The sequence below is a fragment of the Oryzias latipes genome, chromosome 11 (assembly GCF_053564925.1).
Source record: "Oryzias latipes strain Hd-rR chromosome 11, Olatipes_Hd-rR_3.1".
Classification (NCBI taxonomy): Eukaryota; Metazoa; Chordata; class Actinopteri; order Beloniformes; family Adrianichthyidae; genus Oryzias; species Oryzias latipes.
Window position 1 is genome coordinate 23,310,083 of NC_136247.1, and position 22,660 is coordinate 23,332,742.

A 22,660-nucleotide genomic window follows, 5' to 3' on the forward strand; every position below is an offset into this window, starting at 1 on the left:
GTCTAATGTGTCACATTCAACTCATTCTTGAATTATATTTAGCTTCTCTGCAAAACGTTCAGATGCAAACTTTTACTGCAAAGTTTGTTTCGTCTTAATTAACAATTCTACTGATGTTTTTAGAAACAAAAACACAGATTTGCTCAAATGGACAAAACGGTGGTCTTATTACTAAAGACCTTTTTTTTTTAGGATTTATTTTTCTCTGATTGTATGTGGATGCTGCAAGCAGTGAACCCACATCATCCTTATTTTTCACGTGGAATATCCACCACAGGGAACAAGGCTGTATGCGTTATAACTCAGTACCAGCAGATGTCACTATTTGGACTGAACCACCGAGCTCTAAAAAAGAGAAAAATGAGCAGAAAAAAGATTTTAATTGATTAAAATTGTCATATTTTGTTTAAAGGTTTTTAATTTTAATGTTTTGCTTATCAGAGTAAAATATCTTTTTACAGTTTACATCAGAAGTTTTCTTTTGTTTGCATTTAAAACAAAGGTTATCCATCTTGTAGGATCTTTTATTTTTTTACACTTGAGGGTTTGATACTATTGTCCTTAAACATTAGGTCTATTTGAGTGTTTTTTCTATTAGTCCAATACTTTGCCATGTTGGATACCTTCCATTGTCAGTCAATCAATCACTTTATTTGTAGAACATCTTTCGTCAATGATGTAGAACACAAGGTGCTTGAAAAAATATACATTGGTCTACATTACCATAGGTTTATCATAAAACACCACAGACTAACATCTAAATCTGAACATGTGATGGAAGGAAACACTGCTGCTAAGAATTTAAGAATAGATGAATAGGTAGAACGGGTAAAAATGTACAAATGATGATGCACAAAAGCCATGAAATACTTCAAAGCCCAAAAAGTAAATAAATAAATAAATAAATAAGTTTATTTAAATGAGCTATGTAAAAGTTGAAATTAAAAAGATGCATTTGAAAAACTCCAGATCTTCAGGTTGGTTTTTCTACAGATGAGGAACATAAATATGAATATATTTTCTAAATCGTGTAATGAAAGCCCCACAAACACAACAACACAATATGCCTTTGACAATTTTTCCAAAGCCACATGAGCTGCAGTATCGAGTTGTAATACATACTTTCTGCCGGTAGGTGGCGATCACATAATTTCCAAACGGAACGACCATTTTCACTCCGTATCTCACGAGGAAGAGTAGCCCGAGGCTGGGCTCTGACTTCCGAGCTCGGTCAGTGGAGATAAACAAGCCAAACAAACAACGTGTGAGTGAGTTTTGAACTAACGCCGTCGAAGTTTGTAGTCGTTTTGTTAATTGTAGCAAAGCATGCTGGGTATTGATTTTTGTTTGCTCGGTATTAGCATAAAAGCTACAGGGCTAATGTTAGCATAGTAGTGCGTTGTTGAAGAGACCCGGACAGATTAGAGACCTTCGTTTTATTGTTAAAGCTTTTCTGAGCTAAAACCACTATTAACGTCAAACATTTTCAGTTTATACAACCATGTGAAACAATATGATTGTTTATGTATCATTTCAAATCAGTAGCTGGGTAATTTTGGTCTAAAAACCTCAAAAAACAAGAAGTCTGTTGTGTATACTGAATATTAACCAACCAAACTTCAGTGATATGTGATCATCGACCTCTTCGTTTATTTATACTCTCATTTCTTTCTAATTTTAGAGGTGAAACCTGTAACCGGGATAACCGCAGATGAGCTGAAGACAAATGGTTTTGAATGATGATGAATCAGGGCGTAATGGACAGTCCTGTTACTCTGGTCATCAAGGCTCCCAACCAGAAGTATGACGATCAGAAGATCAACTGTCATCCCAACTGGACCGTGGAGAAGCTCAAAGCCCACCTGTCAGATGTTTACCCCAGCAAACCTGTGAGGATTCAACACAACTTTATTGACAGCTTCCGTTTACAGACAACAGAGGGATCAAAGCTGGAGGGGAAAATCAGAGAATTTACATTTAGTTATCCTGACGACAAGCGGAACAAAAATGGGAGGAATTGTGGTTATTATTGTTATTATTATAATTATTATAATTGTTGATGGTTAAATTATAATCTGAAAAGTTATTTGTTTGATAATCCAGATTAGTGCACACAATCAGACTACATGATAGTAAGGATTGTGTGCAGAAACATTCAGTTCTGCTTTAGCTTTGGCGCTTTCTGCTGTTGATTTTTTTTTTTGTTTTTTAAATCTCTTGGGAAAATAAAGAGTAAAATGAAGGCAACTAGTTTACCCATGAAAGAGTTTATACATCTAAGTGCAGCTAATCAGCTGTTGTTTCCTTTTATTCTACGAGCTTTTATTTGTGAAGATGTAGACTTTCGGTTTTATTTGAATTGACTCCAGACGGCCTCAGTTTGGAAGAAGGAAACGTTGGGTCTTGAAGGAGGCGCTGAATGAAAGCTAATTAGGACACGCTCTGACCTTCTTGTTGCTAAATCCATTAAGACTGGCTTATCCAGATTGAGGTTACTACGATTACTCTCTTACGCAACGTAGCTGCTCTTTGATTTGCAGCCATTCACAACTTTTCCATGTAGATTTCAGCATCGAACTGCCATTCCTGGCAATTTTATATCAAACAAGAATAATCTCTGTTGCCCTTGTTTCAAAGAGGTGTATTTCTCCTTAAAACTGCTCTATTTCGCACCTATTTATTTATATTGGTTTGTGTTTTTAAGAGTTCAAAGGACCAGAGACTGGTGTATTCTGGGAAACTCCTTCTGGATCACTTCACCTTAAAGGATGTACTGAGGAAAGTAAGTTTTATGCTCTTAAACAGGAGAATGAAAATGGTGATTTTTGGTGTTTTTAACACGTTCTTGTCTCATTTTTCTGATGATTGAGGACATGTGAGAAAAACATTGATATTTAAATTGTATTTCTTTATTTCCTGCTAATGAACTTCTGCCGCTCAGCAGAATCTGTCCTAGAAAATGACCCAGGTTTTAAGATTTTTGCTAAAAATTCGTATAATTATAATTAAAAGATCACTAAAAGTAGATCAGAAGATCACCAGAGTGGGACTTTAAGATTAAAACAAAAGGATTAAACCAAACATTTTGTAAGAATGAACTTTTCTGACATCATTTGGCTTTTTTGATACTGTTTGATGTAGGAACATTGAAAACTGAGCTTTTGCTTTGCCGCTATAGATATACGGAAATTTATATTTTATTGCTTTCAGTGTGACTCATGACATCATCAAAAATAAAGTCACATGATCAGAATCTGGTGTTGATCAGTGCAGGAAATTCTTGTGAAACTGTCATTAAAAGTACACTGCTGTAGAATTGGTTTGAAGTGTGAAACCCTGATGCATTCTGGGAGATAACGAGTCGCCTCTCACAGCAGGACGAGTACCACATGCTCCATCTGGTGTGCGCCTCCCGAACGCCTCCCAGCTCCCCGAAGCCGGTCCGCAGTCGCAGTAATAAGCCCCAGGAGAGCGCCGTCGCTCCCGCGGTGAGTCGGTGAAAAGCCGCCTTCGCCTTTCAGGTCGTGTCATCATCGCCGTACTTCCTTTCATCACCGCTCCCATCCCAGAGGTTCACCCAAAGACTTTGTGTTTTTCAGTCCCAGGTTCCTCAGAACGCCGGGGGTCACAGCAGCCATGCGTCTGCAGCAGAGAACAGTGGCAGCGGCGGCGGCTTCAGGCAGGGAGCGGAAGCCTTTCCTTACCACCAGATGTTTATGCAGAGGTAACGCCTGGATAAAGACACGTCGACGCCACACAGATCATGTGACTTCAGGACTCTGTTCTACACAGAGTTAAAGTTCAAATGTTCTTCAGTGGATCATTAGGAGAAAACCGCTTTGAATCATCTGAACATCAAGATTTTAGAAGGAGAAATTCTGTGCCGGTGTTTTTACTGCCGTTTCTTTCAAACACGTTTGGTGAATCCAAATTCTCCCCCTAAACGTCTGGCTTCTCCCCCTCCCTCCATTGGTCGGGGCATTAGAAGACTCTATTTCTCTAAAACTCTCCGTTTGGACGGCCAAATGTAGGGGAACAGTTCGGATTCAGCCTTTGAAGTTAAAGTGAATGAAAAATCAAATTGGAAAAGTAAAATGGGACAAATAAAAATGTATATTTGAAGACATTCTTCATATCCAGGAACTGAAGGTAGTTGTCGTCCTGTTGGGTCACTTGGTCGTCATTTTAAAGCTGCGCCGTGTTTTCCAGTTGGAGTCGTCCTTCGCCGCCAGCACTTTCCACAAACTACTACTACAGCCCCATGAGCCTGGTGTGGTGGCAGCAGCTGTACGCCCGGCAGTACTACATGCACTAGTAAGGTCGTTTCATCCAGCTTTCAGGACGATTTTCAAAATAAAAGCAGAGTCCGAACCAGCGTTCTCGGTGTTCACCACAGCCACTTACTGGCCGCCGCCGCCGCCGCCGCCAGGACAGAGCAGTCCTCCGCCCCGCCTCACCACCCCGACCCTCTGAGCCGACGGCCACAAGTGGGTCACCGCGGCAACCCGGAGGTCCAGATGAACGCGCAGGGCGGGGAGATCCTGAATGAGGAGGAGCTCAACAGGGACTGGCTGGACTGGGTGTATACGTTCTCGCGCGCCGCCGTCTTACTCAGCATCGTCTACTTCTACTCCTCCTTCAGCCGCTTCGTCATGGTGACGATGGCCATGCTGGTGCTCTACCTGTGAGTTGGTTCTGCCTTTCACCGTCTGTGTTTACAGTTGAACGTTTTAGAGAAACGTCACGCTACAATGATTCTTTCTGCGCCTCTGAGCAAAAAATGTCATCCCCGCCACAAACACAAAATTAGCACGCAGCCTGTTCCCCGTGACCATGAATGTTGGACATGGATGACATCACAGCGGGAGAAACCATCAAAAAAAAAATGAATGAGGCCAAAATCTCTTGAGGCTCAAAAAAGTGTATATTTTTCAAAATCCACTAATGAAGCCAAAACACGTGTCGGAAACCTTTGAAATGATTATGGGATGGCCACAAGACCTACAGCTTGGTGGACATCCTGTTGGCAAAATGTTAGAAATTTTTAACATTTTTGCCCAAAAAAGTTTTTACAAAAGTTCCTTCACACAGCAAAAGGTTACCGTTAAGTCTACCACCACTGCTGACGTTTCGTCGACCTTTGACCTAATGAAGAAGCCGCCATCTTAAATGAATAATAAAAAAACCTTTAGTACCCTCTACAAATTTTCACTTCTACAAATCTCAATCTATCGCCTCCGAACGTCCAGGTTTGTAGATTTTGAACAATGTTAGCGTGGCGAGCTCACATAAGTGGCGCTCCCCTGTCGCTTGCATATTTTTTTTTTACCAGAATATTGTGAAAATCTCATCTATGAATCGCTGGCTCAAGATGAATGAAGCATGACATATGATGTGAACATTAGAATAGTGGGCGTGATTAACAAAAACTTCAGTTGCTAAGGAAATCTATAAATGCTGATTCTTTAGAAAATGATAACGACCTGTTCGTCACCTCCAGGAAACCAAAAAATTAAATGGTTGCTATGGAGATGAAACCCAAATAAAAGTCGCTATTTTGGAAACCAAGTTTTGTTCCGCTATGAAACTGACGAGGGGGGAGTAGCAGCCGCTCAGGGGGTGGTGAGAGTGGATGGCGCATGCTCGTGGTTTTAATTTCTTCTTAGTTATTTATATTTCTTGTCATCTTGTGTTTATTTGCGGATGTGGAAGGATCAGATCGTATAAGAATTTCCTTTTGATCATGGCTTCTTTTATTTTGAAACGCCAGTTTAGACGCCATGAACAATACATTAGAAAATTCTAGAAATGACCTAAGAGCACTTAAAACGGTTTGTTAAAATACAAATAACAGTATTTTTTTAACGTTTATGTTGAGTTTAGTTCATTATTTGTTTTTGTTTTTTTTAACTTTATTTTTTTGAGATAATTTTCTTAACACAGAATACAGTTTTTCTTGTCAGAACAAAAGCAATGGGAACAGAAGGAGAGGGAGGGGAAAGAAGAAAAAAAAAAACCAAAAAGGGTGGGGGGGACAAAAACAGACGTTAGTAGCGGGGCGCAACTAAGACATTGTTTCAAGACCGGACCGAGGGAGCTGAATATTGTGTCCATTTTTTCCATCAATCTTCGAGTTTATGTGCATCTAGCCTTAAGTAATACGTAATCTTCTCCATGGAGAAAATTTCCTCCATAATGTCTCTCCATTGCTGCAGTGTCGGTGCTTCACTTCTCAGCCAATTTCTTGTTATTGCCTTTTTACAGGCTAATATCATCACCTTGAACAGGTATTTGTCTTCTGGACGAATAACGTCCATCGATAGGCCAAAGTACAATGTCTTAGGGTCCATAACTATCTCACATCCTAGGATATCCTGAAAGGTTTTAACCATAATTTTCCAGAAAGGAGAAATAATTCCACATGACCAAAAGATGTGTGAATGGTTAACGTTGAAGTCCCCACATAGCCTCCAACATTGTTGTGAGGTTCCCAGTTGTTTACTCTTTATGTGAGGACTAATAAAAAACCTTGTCAAGTTTTTCCATCCAAATTCTCTCCATTTTCTAGAACATGTGGAGCTCTGCTGCAGTCCACAGATTGAATGCCATTCATCTTCTGACAGTAAAATTTGTAATTCTGATTCCCACTTTTGTTTTATATCAAACCAAATCAAATCAACCTTTATTTATATAGCACTTTTTCGACAACAGATGTCACTCAAAGTGCTGTGCATAAAATACAATAAAATTTAAAAACAAGATGACATGACAAGACAAACCGTGCGACAATACCCCCCCCCCCCCCCCCGCAAAAACACACACACACCCACACACACACACACACATCAATAAATAAATAAATAAATAAATAAATAAATAAATAAATAAAAAAGTGATAGAATGATAGAATGTAGAGACCTGGCTTTGTCCTGAGGTGGGAAAACGATAGTTTGGGGACATGTCCACACCAGCGACCCCCCCATCCCAAGTTCACGGAGAACACTACCACAGAACCCCCCAGATCCGAAAGAGTCAGACCCAGGAGATCCCACTGCAGCGACCCCGCTCACTGAGAAGGGTCAGTCACCGATGTGGAGGATCCCTCAGAGGAAAACACTGGAGTGTAATAAAATGTAGAAGGAATAAAATTAAAATATATATAAAACATGGACAAAAAACAAATAATTACATAAACCCTAATAGGCATATGAAATAGTAAGAGCGTCTTAAAAATTAATAGAATAAATAGATAAATGTATTTACATACACACATAAAACTAGTTAAAAGAAAAATAAATTAATTAAAATATTTAAAAATAATAATAATAATAAATTAGAAAAAATAATACTACTAATAAAAAATAAATAAACAAACAAATAAATAAATAAATAAAAAATTAAAAATCCTAAAATTCAACTAAAAGCTAAATTAAAAAGGTAGGTCTTAAGCCTTCCTTTAAAAACATGAACAGTCTCTGCAGCCCTGAGGCTCTCTGGGAGGCTGTTCCACAGGCGAGGTCCGTAAAAACTGAATGAGGCCTCCCCGTATGTTTTAGTTCTAACTTTTGGGATAACCAAAAGGCCTGTATCAGAGGACCTCAGGGTCCGCGAGGGCTCATACATTAAAATCATGTCAGATAAATATGAAGGCCCGAGACCATAAAAACATTTGTAAACCAATAAAAGAACTTTAAAATCAATCCTGAATTGCACAGGGAGCCAATGCAGCGATCTTAAAATCGGTGTAATGTGTTCCCGCCCCCTGGTCCTCGTCAGAACGCGTGCTGCTGAATTTTGCAGCAGTTGAAGATTTGCTATTCTTGTTCTGGGAAGACCAGAGAGCAGGGCATTACAATAATCCAATCTGCTGGAATAGAAGCATGCATTAGCACCTCTGTACTGGCAAGAGAGAGAAATGGGCGGACTCTGGATATATTTTTTAGATGATAAAATCCTGTTTTTGTGATGTTTTTAATTTGTGGGATAAAATTCAACTCAGAGTCAAAAATGACACCCAGGTTTCTCACACACTGAGAAGTTTTGTAATTCTTTAGTTTAGATAAAACCATCTCTCTCTTGTCTTCAGAACCGATCACTAAATGATCACATATGCAGAGAGTTATATCCATTACAGTTTAACAAGCATTTGTACAGTTTGGAAATGACCCTTAAATGTAACTTCTTATAAGACCCCATCAGTATTTCTATTAACTTGCTTCCATCTTGACTAAGATATTTTTTAATCTCCGTATTGTAGAAGTGCCTTAATTGAAAATACCTAAATAGGTCAGCCGTATCCAGCTGAAACTCCTCTTTGAGCATTTCAAAGGACTTGAACAGTTTTCCGTCTGTTAACATGCACACTGCCGTCATTCCTCTGTCACTCCATTTCTTAAAAATGTTGTCCATCTGTCCCGTTCTGTATTTTTGAGATTGTGAGGGCCAGATAAGTAGTTTGTAATCTCCACCTATGTCGTATTTATTGACCATGCTCCACCAGATCTTTAATGTCGTTTCAATGATAGGGTTTTGTTCTGTGATTTCTATTTGTATTTTCTCACCCAGTCTTGCTTGTGGTGGACATTTACTATAGGTCAGCTCGATTTGTTTCCATTTGGAGTAATATTCTGTTGTACACCAGCATACTATGTATCTTAACTGGGCTGCTAAGTAGTATTCTCGAAAGCTAGGGAGGCCTAATCCTCCTCTTTCTTTTTGGAGTGTTTTCAGTTTCACTCTTGGTTTTTTCCCTTCCCAAATAAATCTGCTCACTTGTTTGTCCCATTTTACAAATTGATCCTCTGGGATCTGCACTGGCAATGATGAGAAAAGATACAACAATCTAGGTAGCACATTCATTTTTATAACCTCTATTTTGGAGCTAAGGTCCATGAACAGACTGGTCCATTTTGTTAAGTCTTTTTGTATTGCATTATTCATCCTACTATAATTAATCTCATAAAGTTTATCAAGTTTTACTGTCAGAAAAACTCCTAAGTATTTTATATTTACTGCATCCCATTTCAATTTATATCTTTGTCTGATTGAATCTGCTGGTTTATAATTTATGCAGAGTAATTGCGTTTTAGAGATATTCAATTTGTATCCGGATTTCCTTCCAAAATCCTTCAGAATTGTCAGGAGTTTTGGGAATGCTAGGTCTGGGTTCTGTAGATAAATAATAATATCATCTGCAAATAGCCCTATTTTTTGTTCTTCCTTTCCTATCGTCACCCCTTTTAATTCGTCACACTGTCTGATATACTGGGCTAGAGGCTCAATGAACAGAGCAAAAAGAGCAGGGCTCAGACAGCATCCTTGTCGTGTTCCTCTGGACAGCTCAAAGTTCTCTGTCAAGTTTCCATTTATTTTAATTCTGGCTGTCGACTTATGGTATAATGCTTGTATACATTTAATGAAGAGGGGGCTAAAGCCCATTCTCCTCAGGACAGCGACTAGGAAGCACCAGCTGACTCTATCAAAGGCCTTCTCAGCGTCTAAACTTATTAAGACTGCAGGAGTGTTGACTTTGTTAACTTCGTTTATGACGTGCAGTGAGCGTCTTATGTTGTCCTGTGTCTGTCGTCCTTTTATAAAACCTGTCTGGTCCTCATCTATCAGATCAGGGAGAAAAGTTTCCAGTCGTCTTGTTATTATTGATGTGAATAATTTATAATCAACGTTTAAAATTGAGATTGGTCGATAGGACTCACAATATTCCTTATTTTTCCCTTCTTTTAGTAGTACAGAGATAACTGCCTCTTTCCAAGATGGTGGAATCCTGGCATTTTTAAGTGTCCAGTTGAACGAATCTAGTAAAAGAGGAGCTAGACCTTCTTTAAAGACTTTATACCACTCATTTGGGTAGCCGTCGCTTCCTGGGCTTTTGTTATTTTTCAGTCTCCTAATGGCTTTATCCAGTTCAGTTTTTGTAATTGGGGAGGTTAAAATCTTATTTTGAGTGGATCCGATAGAAGGCAGATCTAAATTAGCCAAAAAGTCTTTAACTTCTCCTTCATTGACTGGCTCACTGGCATATAGAGTTTTATAATAATTTAGGAATATTTGTTGAATTATTTCTGGTTCATAATTTATATTGTTGGTGGCAGGATCTCTGATTTTATGAATCAAGTTCCTCTTTTGCAGTGACCTTAAGCGCCTTGCCAGAATCTTTGTTGCTTTTGGGCCTGATTCATAAAAAATTTGTTTTGTGAATCTTAATTTTTTCTGGGTCTCTTGTTCTAATATACTGGACAGCTGTTCTTTAACCTCTTTTATACTTTTCGTCAACTCATTACTTCTATCTGAGTGTTGTTGTTTCTCTAGCCTTCTTAACTGTTGTTCAAGCTTCTTAGTTATTTATATTTCTTGTCATCTTGTGTTTATTTGCGGATGTGGAAGGATCAGATCGTATAAGAATTTTCTTTTGATCATGGCTTCTTTTATTTTGAAACGCCAGTTTAGACGCCATGAACAATACATTAGAAAATTCTAGAAATGACCTAAGAGCACTTAAAACGGTTTGTTAAAATACAAATAACAGAGTATTTTTTTAACGTTTATGTTGAGTTTAGTTCATTATTTGTTTTTTTAATTCTAAATGTCTTAATTAAAAAGCAGTTCCATGAGTTTGCATATCATTTCATTTTATTCTAAAAAGCTGCACATTGTTCAGCTTTATAATGGAACAATAAAAAAGCAGAAACAGTTTAGATGCAGAACTTTTTTGGTTTGTTTTCCGCCTGCAGACATCAGGCCGGCTGGTTCCCGTTTAACCTGGACAACGAGCTGCAGCTTCCTGGAGACCGAGCCCATCAGGACGACCTGGACGGAGACGTGCAAAACCACGACTTACAGGAAATGGTAGCGCCTTCTTTACCTGAAACGAAACTAAACAAACTACAGATTTTCTCTAAAAAGGTGAATTTCCTAAATTTTGCTTTGAAGAAAACCAAAAACCTGGAGGAGGAAAAGTGTGAAGAGTTCATGTTTTCCTGTAATCTAGTCAATGATTTATTCCATGACTGAAAAGAAAACCTGAACCTTTGCTTACCTGTGCAGGAAGTGGCGAACGACGAGAACTCTGACGATGACGACGACAGCGGCGGCGGCGAGAGCGGAGAGGAAGGAGCAGAAGACCCCAACAGCGCTCCTCAGGCGGGATTCCTGTCTTCCACCTGGTCGTTCATCATAACCTTCTTCATGTCGCTCATCCCAGAGGGGCCACAAAACGCCGCCAACTGAGAGGCTGCACGCTCCGGATCCCGTACGGCCGCGAGGGGGCGGGGCATAACCTTCTGTCTGCTCCGTGGACTGAACAACAGATTCATCCAAATGTGGATTTGCGTTTCTGCGTTTGTCTGCCGGAAGACAAACGTGTTGTACAGAGACGGCCAGTGATGCTCTGCAGACAAACCGCCGGGAAACTTCTAACTAATCCTCCTTCCGGCCTGTTTTTGCAGCCATGTTTGTTCACAGAAGTCTGCTCAAGTGTCATTTCTTTATTGACTGAATATATCAGGCATTTCCACATTTCCTTGTATATTGAAAATAACGTAGCATTTACTGGAAACTGACGGCAGATAGTTCGCCCCGTTAGTTTTACAAACTGATCTGAACTTTATTTTGTAGGAGCACTTCCTGTTTTCTTTTTGGTTTCTCCCAAAAGTACGAATTAATTTGGAGACATTTGTTGTTAAACAAACGTGGGAGCTCCTGATTGAGGAAAATGACGGCTGTTATGACGACTCAATATTATATTCATGTCATGAAAACTTCCCCCAGTCTGTTTTCTTGAGTTTGGACCTTTCTGCACTCTTTTGGAAACATGAGCTGTAGCTGCATTCTTTTTAATTACATTTTCCCCTTTTTCTTTAGCCAGGTATTTAAAAACTTTTATTTATTTTTGTTTTGTTTTTACCTTAAAAACAACAAAAAAAACTTTTTTAACACCTTAGAAGTTTTGAAGTCAGCAATAAATTACATTTTTGTCTGACTTTTCGTTTATTAAAAGCCATCAAAGATTCCAATGTGGATGAATACAGTCTGTACTGATCTAAATAAATTTTAACGATTTGTTCCAGGGAAAAAATTAAAATTCTTGCATCGTTTGGAATGGGAGCTTTTACTGTGGTGGGATTCCGAGAAGTGGAAAAACAAACTTTTATTGTGACTTTTACAAACCGGGTCCTTTTAACAAATTTAATAAATCCCGGCAAAAAAGTTCTTCCAAAGCCATGTTCAGGTTCACTAAGTTTTAGACTTTTTCTTAATTACTAGTTAGAATAATCAGAAAGAATTGAATAATCCATACTTTTCTAGCTGGTTCTAAAAATCAAAAAGTCACAATAAAGTGCTGCTTTGAAAGACTGCTTCACAAATATTTAAACCTGATGCATCAAAAGGTCTTGTTAGGTTGTGGCCCGCCTTTGCCCAACTGTAGCCGGGATAGGCTCCAGCAACCTTGTGACCCCCAAAGAGGATTCAGCAGGTTTGGATGGACGGATGGATCAAACGGTCCACATATCCTGACTTCCAGAGAGAAAAAAAGTACAAAAATGTTTTAATCCACTAAAAACTGAAATTCCCAGAGCCCCTTCACCTCTGGTGCTATCTTAGATGACCCCCCCCCCCCCCCCCCCCCCTCCTTACTTTGACGTGTTTTCCCTACCATGACAAAGGTGGATAAAGGTGGAAAGATTTCATGTAATCCATGGACACCAGTGAAGATCACAAATCATTGAAGAAAAAAGGTTCAGAGCCCTGTCTAGTGGGTCTAGATGACCCAATGTTAAAGTGCCTAGGATAGCACAAGGGTTACTTTTGCCATGAAAAAACCCCAAATGTCCTACATAGAAACCAAAAGGAGTCATTGGGAGACATTTTGGGTTAGAAAAGTGCTGCCGTGAGGACGCATCTGTATACTGCTAGTCAGGAAACGGCATAAAGCTGACAGGAAAAAGCTCTACACAATAAAAGTCACTGTAATCCTGTTTCCCCAACGCTGTTACGGTTTATTTTAGGGTAAGACCGTCTGAAAAGAAAGGAAGCATGGAGAATCAAACCTCTGACTCAGCATTTACCTGCAGGAAAGTGTGAATGCTGCCACCTTTGACCTTATTGTGAAAGAAACACTTTTAAGCATCTTGTTTCAAAATCAATCACCAGTTCTTAAAAACCACTGGAATTAAGTGATCTTAAAGTAAAAGAAGGGAATCCGATGAATTTGTGTTGTTTGTGTACAGAAGAAAATGAAAAAATATTTGGATTCCATCCACAATAACTTATAACTAATAATTTATTTTTAAATGTATAATAAACATGCTATAGGTACTTAATCTCCAGGTAATTCAACAGTTTTCACTTTGGATCAGCCAAAAGTGAGAAATTTGGCTCCCTCTAGTGGTCACTTTGTGAAAGACTTCTGCAGGTTTTCTCTGTAATGACAACCTTGTTGTGAATTTCCCACGACGTCCTTGAAACCGGCTGGTCCGCATCCTCCACGGGTCACAAAAGCACAGAGAGGCAGGACAACGTACTCATCTTTATTGCTTTGCAACAATCCGTTTGGACAGAGACGTCATCAAACCCTCAGGATGGCGAGCGCGTCACTGGTTTATTGCAGGTAACATTTTTCACATGAATACATGTCACTGATGCTGTGAAAATAGAATCTTTAGTATTCAACAAACTATATGCTGTTCAGAAAATGTACGCTTCTTTTGATCTTTATGTTTGGTCGTTGCCAAGAGTGAAATTACTAGTATTTGTTTTGTTTCCATAGATATTATAATAAATATAAACATTTGTGTATTTTTGACACAGACAGCACAATAAACCGACACACACAGAAGTGTAACCTAACAGCATGGATGTGACGGCACGCAGAAGCAGGTTCACGTTTGAAATGGAAGAGTACATCTGATTGGCTGATTTACCAGGTTCATGCAGACGGCGAGCGGCGTGCTGGACGGCCCCTTCTGTGGCGCCTTTGCAGTCACCCGTTCAGCAACAGTACGACACCTGAACACGAAGAGCTTTACAAAGGCACGAAGTAACGCTATTGTGGGTGGAGCCTCTGCACACGGACAAAGGCGACGAAATACAACTTTTTCACCATTTTTTTCCTCCCGCCAGTTCAGCAAAAACTGGAATCTTTTATTGCTAGAACAGGACAGCACTTAAGAAAAATAAAGATGCATCTGTAGATTATAGCTCCAGACACAATAGAAACGTTCAACATGAAATCTTTTGCGACACTAAATAACTTTGCACCACACACACACACGGAGACCTTCACAAGAACAGACGGTTCAGAAACGACTGCGACTAAGCGGCGCCGTGGGCGTTCTGGCTCCTCGGACACCGGACTACACGTGAAACGAACGCAGGGATTTCTCTGCCGGGCCACGAACACAACACGGCGTGGCAGAAATCGTGAAGGACTCCTGAGTCGCGTTTAACAGCTCTAAAATATCCGATTCGGGCTTTTGTCCAATAGAAAAGTGCTTCCTGTACAGTACAGAATCGGTATGGCCTTCAGAGTAGGAAATAAGTAAACACAACAGTGCATAAACTAGGAGGGGGGGGTGCATGAGCAGCAACACTGAGTGTTCCCTGGGGGGCTGTGAGGTGCGTCTGGATGTACCTGTGAGGGCTTTTGTGCTTCATCAGCAGCTCGGGAATGAAGTCCCCGACACCAAAGTGCCGAAATATTTCAACTGTTAGGTTTGCCGCCGGCGCGGCTCCCGACCACGAAGAGGAAGTGCTGAGGACAGATGAGTGAAGACGACATCATAAAAACCCACAGAAGTACTGGTATGAGGAAGGTCATGTCAACGACCCCCCCCCCGCGGTCTTCCGACAGCAGAATTCTTTGACTGGATGGAGACCCGACGTTGGCCACGAGGGCAGAGGGTGTCTTCAAAGACGCCCTCAGGAGCTCCACAAACATGCAGCGCCCCCCCCCCTCTTTGGAGTTCTCAGTCCTTCTCCCAAATCACAGGAAAGTCTCGGAGGCGGAGCTCTCTCCGTGGGCGTCCGGGCTGATGTCCACTCTAACACAGGCCACCTTCTCCTGGCTGTGTGGGGAAGGAAGGAAGGAGGGGGAATCATTAAGGCGGCTCAGCTTTAAGGTGGAAATGCATCATTTTCACAACACAGCAGCGATTGGTGACAACAAAAGGACCTTCGTGCAAGATTTCTTTTCTTTTTGGTGTTTTTAGAAACAAACCTCACAGAGAGGCTTCGCTCAGAGCCACCTGGAAAATGCTGGTCCAAGTTTTTAGCATTCAGATTGCTTCCATCGTACTTTCAAAATAAAACTCCATACAGGGTTATTTACGGAGTTCTTTATTTACTGTGACGTGATCACGCGAAGACGCATGCTAACACAGTGGATAACGCCGCCATGGACGGCCAAAGTTCAACCGTGGAGGTTAAAAAACACAACATCGTAAAAGACACAAAACATTTATTTTATGGAGACTCAGTGATGAAGGAGAGGGTTTGATTGATCAAGTGTTGGATGAGCGAGGAGGGCGGGACGAACTACTCAACACGCAGGTGACGGGACAAACCACTCCTCTGGGGAGGGGGGACGAACTGGAGATGCAAAGGAGACGCTGTAAGGTACTCCTCATGCAATGCAATGGAGATGCGCCGCAGACGGACTGGTGAAAATACGGGGTCAGAGATAACCTTTAGGGTCTTTAACAATGATCGTTTCAGCCTGACTCCCTCACTCAAGTCCAGAAGTATGTGTGTTTAGGGGGCAATTACCCACCAACGACAGGAAATAACTACTGTTGTGGGAAAGGGGCCCCAGATTGGAATTGTTTACATTTTTTAGTAATGATTTACTCAGTTGGCTGGGTGTAGGATTTGATTCCCATGGCGTGCAGTGTGGGTCGTTGGGCAAGAGCCTATTTGAGTCTCCCTGTGTCAGGATGGGCATCCAGTGTAAAAACTGCTCTGCAAAGGGGGGGCGGGGTTTCCCCACACTGAACTCCTGCCGCTCTGCAGAAACTATGTCCTAGAAAATCCCACAGATTTTTTAAAACGTTGGCTAAAAATGGCGGCATAATCTGAAGATCACTGGGAAACAAGGGAACCGCATTCATTTCAGCCGATGTTAAATATCAGAATCAGAACTGCACACCAAAATTCAAAGACTCTCCAGGCAGGCAAACATCCCGTTAGCAGGAAGGGGGGGGTCCGTGCAGGACTGCTCCACAAGCTAACACCAGCGCAGCATTAGAAGCTAACTGCTAACACCTCACACGCAGAATCTGGTGTTAGGTTTGAGGCATGCAGGGGGGGTGTGCAGGTCTTCCATCCGTCCTGCTACCTGGTCTTCCACTGGGAGGCTTTGGGTCACTATTCCTATTCTGTAGGATCTGTTCAGGACGAACATGATGACACAGAGCCGTCTAAATCCACGTTTCCAGGTGTACAGATAATGCATCAAGTAAAAAATCTACTCATTTATTGGACTTTCTTTCATTCATTCATCATACACTTAGTTTTTTATTTATCTGGGGACATATCAGACCAATCACAAACGTTATTTAAAGCTAAAGGTGGTGTTTTATGCCCCGCAGGCGTTACAAGCCCCCGCTGCCCCCTTTAGACCCGCCCTCACTGGCTGAGCGGCTGCTACGCCCCTTTGCCAGCCTGGTCAGACAAATCTGTTGGTCTATCTCCATAGCAACCAATTGACTTTTTGGTTGTCTGCGGGTGACGAACATGATTGTGTCATTTTTAGAAGAATCAGCAACAGTAAATTGTTGAGTTTCCATAGCAACAGAGTTTTTTTCTGAACTGCGCCTACACTCCTAATATGGTCATATTGTTTTGTTCAGCCAGAGCCAAAAATTCATGTTTTAAGTGTTCACAATATTCCAGTAAAAAATGCGTGAGTAACAGGGGAACGCCACTTTTACGAGCTGGCCACGCTAACACCGTAAAAAAATTGAAAAACTTTTAAACCAACATTTTTTTTCTCCCTGAGCTTTCAAAATGATGCTCAGGGAGTTGGGAGGGGATCGACTGAAATCCCAAGAGGGAGGAGTTGAAATTTGTAGAAGGTACCAAAGGAGATTTTTTTTCTTTCTTGGAAAATTCAAAATGGCGGCTTCTTTGTGAGGTCAAAGGTCAACAAAACTTCGGTTGTGGTTGAAGACTTAACCTAGTAAAAAAAATTGTGACGATCGCTTGAACAACATTTATTTTGTGTAAAACTGTGAAAAAAAACGTAGGATCTGTGGACATCCCATAATAATAAAAAAACTACCTCTGAAACGTTTCGTTAGTAGATTTTGAAAACACTTTTTGAGCCCCATAACAGATTTCAGCCCCGTTGATTTTTTAATTTTTATTTAATGGTTTCTCTCGCTGTGATGTCATCATTTTTGGGGGGGCGGTCGTTCACTATAAGTGAATGGTACTTTATGGTACGTGCAAATTTAAAAAAAAGGTTGTGAACCCTAATCAAAACCGAAAAAATGTATTATTGAAACAAAATGGGCTTTTTTAGGGATGTTGGGAGGAGTTTTGTGCTCACCTCCCGGTCATGGAGGTCACTGGGATCTTGAGTCGGTTAGAGGCTTCAAAGCTGACATTCAGTGCCGCCTGCTCTTCCTCCTGCAGTCTGGACTCTTCCTCCTTCATAAATGAAAGCATAAACAGCCTGTTTATGCTTCATGTTCTGTACTTTTTTTATAGCATCGTGTTGGCTTTTAATTTAGGATATTATTCAATAAATCATAAAGTTAGGACAAAAATCTGCTAAAAACCTGCCACCGTGGAGTAAAAAAAGTTTATTTCAATGGAATCTATAAACCAGAGCTGTACCAGCTTCTCCCGGGCTTTCTTCTTCTTGTCGTCTTCCGTCTTCTTCTTGCTCTCCGGCATCAGGTCGTCCAGCCAGCTCAACTCTCTATTCGTGAAGAAAAAGTCTAGAAGCTTTCGGATGAAAACCAGCGCCAGAACCTGGGGAACGCCCACAAAAAAAAAGACAAGGGCTCTAAGTCCCATCGACGCCGCTTTCTGTAGTGTGTGGGTGTGACGGCAGGATGAGGGCGAAGGACGCACCATCATGGGGAAGACGACGGCAGCTGCGGAGGCCTTGATCACCCAGAGCAGCACCAAACACGTGAGCTGGATCAGCGTGAAGATGTGTACCTTCCAGAGAGGGACGTAGCGCAGGTAGATCAGGTCCGGCTGGTGCTTCGCAGGCATGCCGAACAGTTTCAATCTGTCAAAGAACTGTGGAGACAAAAACCAAAAACAGCTGGAAGTTTCAGGAAAAACATCATACAAAACTTCAGCAGGTCAGAAGGTCCAAGCTAAAAGTTCAGAACTTTCTGAGAAACTAGTGGATGGAGGTCTTACCTGAATTCCTTTGAGGGAGGAGACCCCCATGTAGAGAAAGACTCCATATAGAACTGGCATGGGGATAAACTGGGAAGAAAAGGAAACACGAGGACAGAAACAATCAGTCAAGATGGCGGATAGAAGGTTAAAACGCACCAGGAACAGCTGACCCCGCCTACCTTCAACACGGACGTCATGAAGACGGAACAGCCCATGAGGACAAAGATCATGAAGCCAGTGACCCGCTGCTCCCGGATGCCCAGAAACTTGGGCTGCTCCCCCGGGGCGGAGCAGCCGGACTCCACCTTTAGGCTGTTGACGTGGGAGATGGACAGGACGGTGGCGGCCACGAACCACGGCAGCCCCATGATGGAGCACACCCCCAGCATGACCGCCACCACCATCAGATCCAGGTGATAGCCGCAGCCTTTCTGTGGGACAGAAAGGATGAAGCAAGAGATCAGCTGAAGGGCAGCAAAGAATAGAAAAGTTAGTCTGAACGTTAAAGTTTATTAAAAGATAGAACCAGTCATACTAGGTTATGACATTGGCATTGGTGTGGTAAATAAATCATGAAGTATTTGTGAGGCTAATGCAAGTTACACACACTTATGAGGTACAGGCAATAGTATCATACTGTGTCCTTATGCCGCACTCTAGTGGTTAGTAAAGTGCAAATACTGGCTTACTGACCGTGCATGAGGTGTGCACGTGCTACACAGCTTGTAGGACATCTGTAGGACGTCCACACAAACTGTATCATGAGAACGGCACCAACGAGCTCCTTTTGCAGTCTGCTGGATGGGGGGGGGTCGTACCAAATTAAAAGTTGGTACGACACGCCTACGTCTCGCCTGCTTCACCCTTGCATGTATAATGTATAATGTATAATGTATATACATGTATAATTGTTCTCTATGACCTGTCGCCCACTGCCTTTGACCATTTTACCCATACGGCATAAGGCCCGTCTCACCTGTAGGGGCATTTGGGACTGAGGCTTAGGATGAGCAGATTCCTCTCCATAAGCCTCCACAAGCCTAAACACCTTTACGAGTGTGCCTGACGAAGGCTTTAAGGCAGTGGTCTCCAACCCTTTTCAGGCCAAGGGATCAGTTTGATGTCAGACAACATTTTCAAGGAACGGTCCCAATGAGGCCAAAGGTTCTGTTCAATATTTTCAAGCTTCCGGGTTCTGAAAAACCTATTTTTCAAGTTAAAACGCTACTACAAGTTGTTGATTTGTGAAAGTTGTTTCTGATTTGAAAAACATTCAATAAAAGCAACATAACAGGTTTTATTTATTTTTATTTTCCATTATAACACTGATTTTTCATAAATCCTGATTCATTGTGTTTTTTTTCAACACAGAGGAACATTTTCTGCGCTAAAGCTTCTGAACAGACGACTGCCTAATTCCCCCATGCTGTTTATTTGATTGAATCTTCATTCTCTGTCAAATGTTTGCAGCTGGTTTGTGACTTTGTGATGAAGATTTTCCCTCTAACGTCAAAGTGGATGCTAACAACCGGATGCTAACTTTAGACGCGTCCAACTTTTAATGGTGGATAAATAAATCAAGATAAAATGACAGAACCGTGGTAAAAGTGGTACTTTCTAAATAAAATAATAAACATGAATCCACTGTTCCTGCATCTTCATTATCGTCTTGTGTGAAACATTCAAGTCAGTCGCTGCATAAATTTGCAAAGCAGCTTCTGGTAGGTGAGAACAACTGTCTCCATAAATCCATATGTCGAGGAAAACTTCTGCTTTTGTCCATAAATAGCAGCTTTATGTTTCTTTAAAGTTGAAGGCTCTTCTTCGGTTTCCTTTCTGCCTTTTTTTTCCCAGAAGAAACTTTCCAAATGAGTTTTATGGTTTGGTTTTATTAGCTTTTTAGCTTTGGGCTTCTGACTTTGCAGAACGTGCCTAAAGTCACGTGATGTGTCGAGACAGACGGATGTGGTGAGGAGAATCTGGTAGTTTTCCAAAATAAAACTTAAGTATCAGAAAATGAACTAAAGGGAAATAATCAAAATGAGTTTTTTCTGTCCGTGGCCCGGTACCGAGCAGCCCACGGACCGGTGCCGGTCCCCTGCTTTAACCCTTGTGCTATCCTAGGCACTTTAACATTGGGAGTTGGGTCATCTAGACCCACTAGACAGTGCTCTGAACCTTTTTTCTTCAATGATTTGTGATCTTCACTGGTGTCCATGGATTACATGAAATCTTTCCACCTTTATCCACCTTTGTCATGGTAGGCAGAACACGTCAATGTAAGGGTGGGCTCATCTAAGATAGCACAAGGGTTAAGGAGTTCAAACAGCTTCTTGGACATGCGTGGATCAAACATATGATGAACATGTGATTATTTGTTCAAAACATTAATATGTTTAGATTTTACATTTATTGCTGCGGGGCCTGAGACAGATTCCTGCTTTATTCCTTAAGGAGGTTTAAAGGTTGTCGTTTAACACTAAAATAAAAATCTATATGCTGAAACTGTACCCATTGACACAAAAGCTTAACAAAACATTTAATAAACAGCCTAATAAAACAGTAGATTTCGATATAAAAAAAGAGTTGTAAAAAAAATAAACATTTAGATCCACAGATGGAACCTTTAGCCCTTCTGCTCTTAACCTCCTGTTTTTATCATTTAAAGAAAAACTTTTCAGTGTTTTCTATGTATACATTTGTACATTAATAGCGCGTAATCGCAGCATGTTTGACATCAGATGTAGGATCTTTTCTGCGCTGAATTCCTAACACTAGAAATAACGTTCAGACCAAAGAAAAGCAGCATCACAGCACCTCCTCCTGTGGACGTTCTGACCTTCAGTTTGTGCTCTTTGCGGTTGATGATGACGGCCGTGATCTGCTGGTCCATGAAGATGAGGATGGTGCACAGCAAAGCAGGAAGTGCTGCCAACAGCAGCGTCCACCAAGGGTTCCCCCCTAAGGGGTCCATCAGCCAGCCCCTGTTCTTCGACGTTGGCTTCGGGGTGAAACACGGAACACGTTCAGAGAGAAATCCACCAATCAGAGAGGCGTTTGGTGATCTCACCTCCACATCATGAGCATCCATGCGTCAACGTACCTCAAAACGGTCGGGGACGTTGAGTTTAGGAGAGGGGATCCCCATCAGATAGTCCACCATCACCATGATCATGATGGTTAGAAAGACGGCAAAGTCACTGATGGTGGATCGCAACTACACAAACAAACACACACAGACACATAGACAAAATATTTAGTCATGTGATGCAAACATGTGTCCATTTCTGACGTCAGTTTTCTGACTGATTCAAAATCAATAAGTGCTTATTTTTCTGACTTTACAGGGTAGAGGAGTGGTTTGTTTGAACTTTAAAAACGTGATGGCGGCACGTTCTAGGCTCTTTAGCAGGACGGTTGGTTTGCGTTTCCAGTTCCTTTGCTCGTTTTCATCCTCATCGTGATCAACATGTACATGTTCTTCTCAGTGGACATGTTTAAAAAAAGAAAAGAAAAAATGTGATTTTTACTCCTTTGATGCCAAAAAAGGGCAGATTTTTTTTATATTATATCCAAGATTAACTGTTTTTTTTCTGACCTCCTCTGAGAATCGCCCAGTCTGACCTTTAGGGAGGGGGTTGTGGGAAGAGCGGCATCTGTTTAGAAATGTTCCCCTCATGAAGGATCATTCTGGCTGCTGAAGAAGTTGGCAAACTGTCTGGGAATGTTGTTAAACCCCTCCAGCGGATTCCTGCTGGAAGCTGGAACGCTCCAGACAAACCACCTGCAGAAGCATCTCCTTCTACACAAAGTCTTCTACTTTTTCATTATTGATCAATGAGGCGGATCCAATCTAGCCACAGGGGTTGCAAGCCAGTTGCCTCTGTGCCGGTCCCAAGCCCGGATAAATAGAGAGGGTTGCGTCAGGAAGGGCATCCGGCGTAAAAATTGCCAAAATAACCATGCGAATCATCCACAACACTTTAGACATACCGGATCGGTCGAGGCCCGGGTTAACAACGACCGCCACCGATGCTGTTAACCTACAGGGTGTCGGTGGAAATTTGACTACTGTTGGTGGAAGAAAGAGGGGAGGCAGAAGGGCCCGTGGCCAGAGAGAGAAGGGAAAAGGCAGGAACATAGGTTTGAGAATAGGGACTCTTAACGTTGGCACAATGACAGGGAAAGGCAGAGAGCTGGCAGACATGATGGAGAGAAGGAAGGTAGATGTACTGTGTGTGCAGGAGACAAGGTGGAAGGGCAGCAAGGCACGTAGTATTGGAGG

The 22,660-nt window shown here is 41.5% G+C and overlaps 2 protein-coding genes across 23 annotated transcripts in view; one reads left to right on the forward strand and one right to left on the reverse strand.

The window, feature by feature from the left end:
• The first annotated feature begins 1,136 nt into the window (after positions 1-1,136).
• Positions 1,137-11,778, forward strand: LOC101160822 (homocysteine-responsive endoplasmic reticulum-resident ubiquitin-like domain member 2 protein). 4 transcript variants are annotated; one of them, XM_011480747.3, is made up of 9 exons: positions 1,137-1,264; positions 1,682-1,889; positions 2,705-2,782; positions 3,375-3,488; positions 3,600-3,724; positions 4,210-4,314; positions 4,397-4,684; positions 10,749-10,920; positions 11,062-11,778. In XM_011480747.3, the coding sequence occupies exons 2-9, from the start codon at positions 1,737-1,739 to the stop codon at positions 11,242-11,244; spliced, it is 1,218 nt and encodes a 405-aa protein (XP_011479049.1). In that variant the 5' UTR covers positions 1,137-1,264; positions 1,682-1,736; the 3' UTR covers positions 11,245-11,778. The 4 variants fall into 4 exon arrangements, with proteins under 4 accessions (XP_011479049.1, XP_011479051.1, XP_011479050.1 ...); XM_011480749.3 differs by having other exon boundaries at positions 10,749-10,863; XM_011480748.4 differs by having other exon boundaries at positions 1,148-1,268.
• Positions 11,779-13,531: 1,753 nt separating this feature from the next.
• The window catches only part of LOC101171423 (sodium bicarbonate cotransporter 3), a 61,094-nt gene continuing 51,965 nt past the window's right edge, over positions 13,532-22,660 (reverse strand). For 13 of the 19 annotated variants that reach the window (XM_078955416.1, XM_078955409.1, XM_020706986.3 and 10 more), the window contains 8 exons: positions 21,479-21,592; positions 21,215-21,376; positions 18,555-18,806; positions 18,394-18,462; positions 18,094-18,267; positions 17,854-17,991; positions 17,564-17,664; positions 13,532-15,080 (listed from right to left, as the gene is read on the reverse strand). In XM_078955416.1, the coding sequence (XP_078811542.1) occupies positions 14,999-15,080; positions 17,564-17,664; positions 17,854-17,991; positions 18,094-18,267; positions 18,394-18,462; positions 18,555-18,806; positions 21,215-21,376; positions 21,479-21,592 (1,092 nt within the window). In that variant the 3' untranslated portion in view covers positions 13,532-14,998. Of the gene's footprint in view, positions 15,081-16,348; positions 16,398-17,563; positions 17,665-17,853; positions 17,992-18,093; positions 18,268-18,393; positions 18,463-18,554; positions 18,807-21,214; positions 21,377-21,478; positions 21,593-22,660 lie in introns of all 19 variants that reach the window. The other 6 variants (XM_078955408.1, XM_078955407.1, XM_020706984.3 and 3 more) reach the window with 1 other exon arrangement.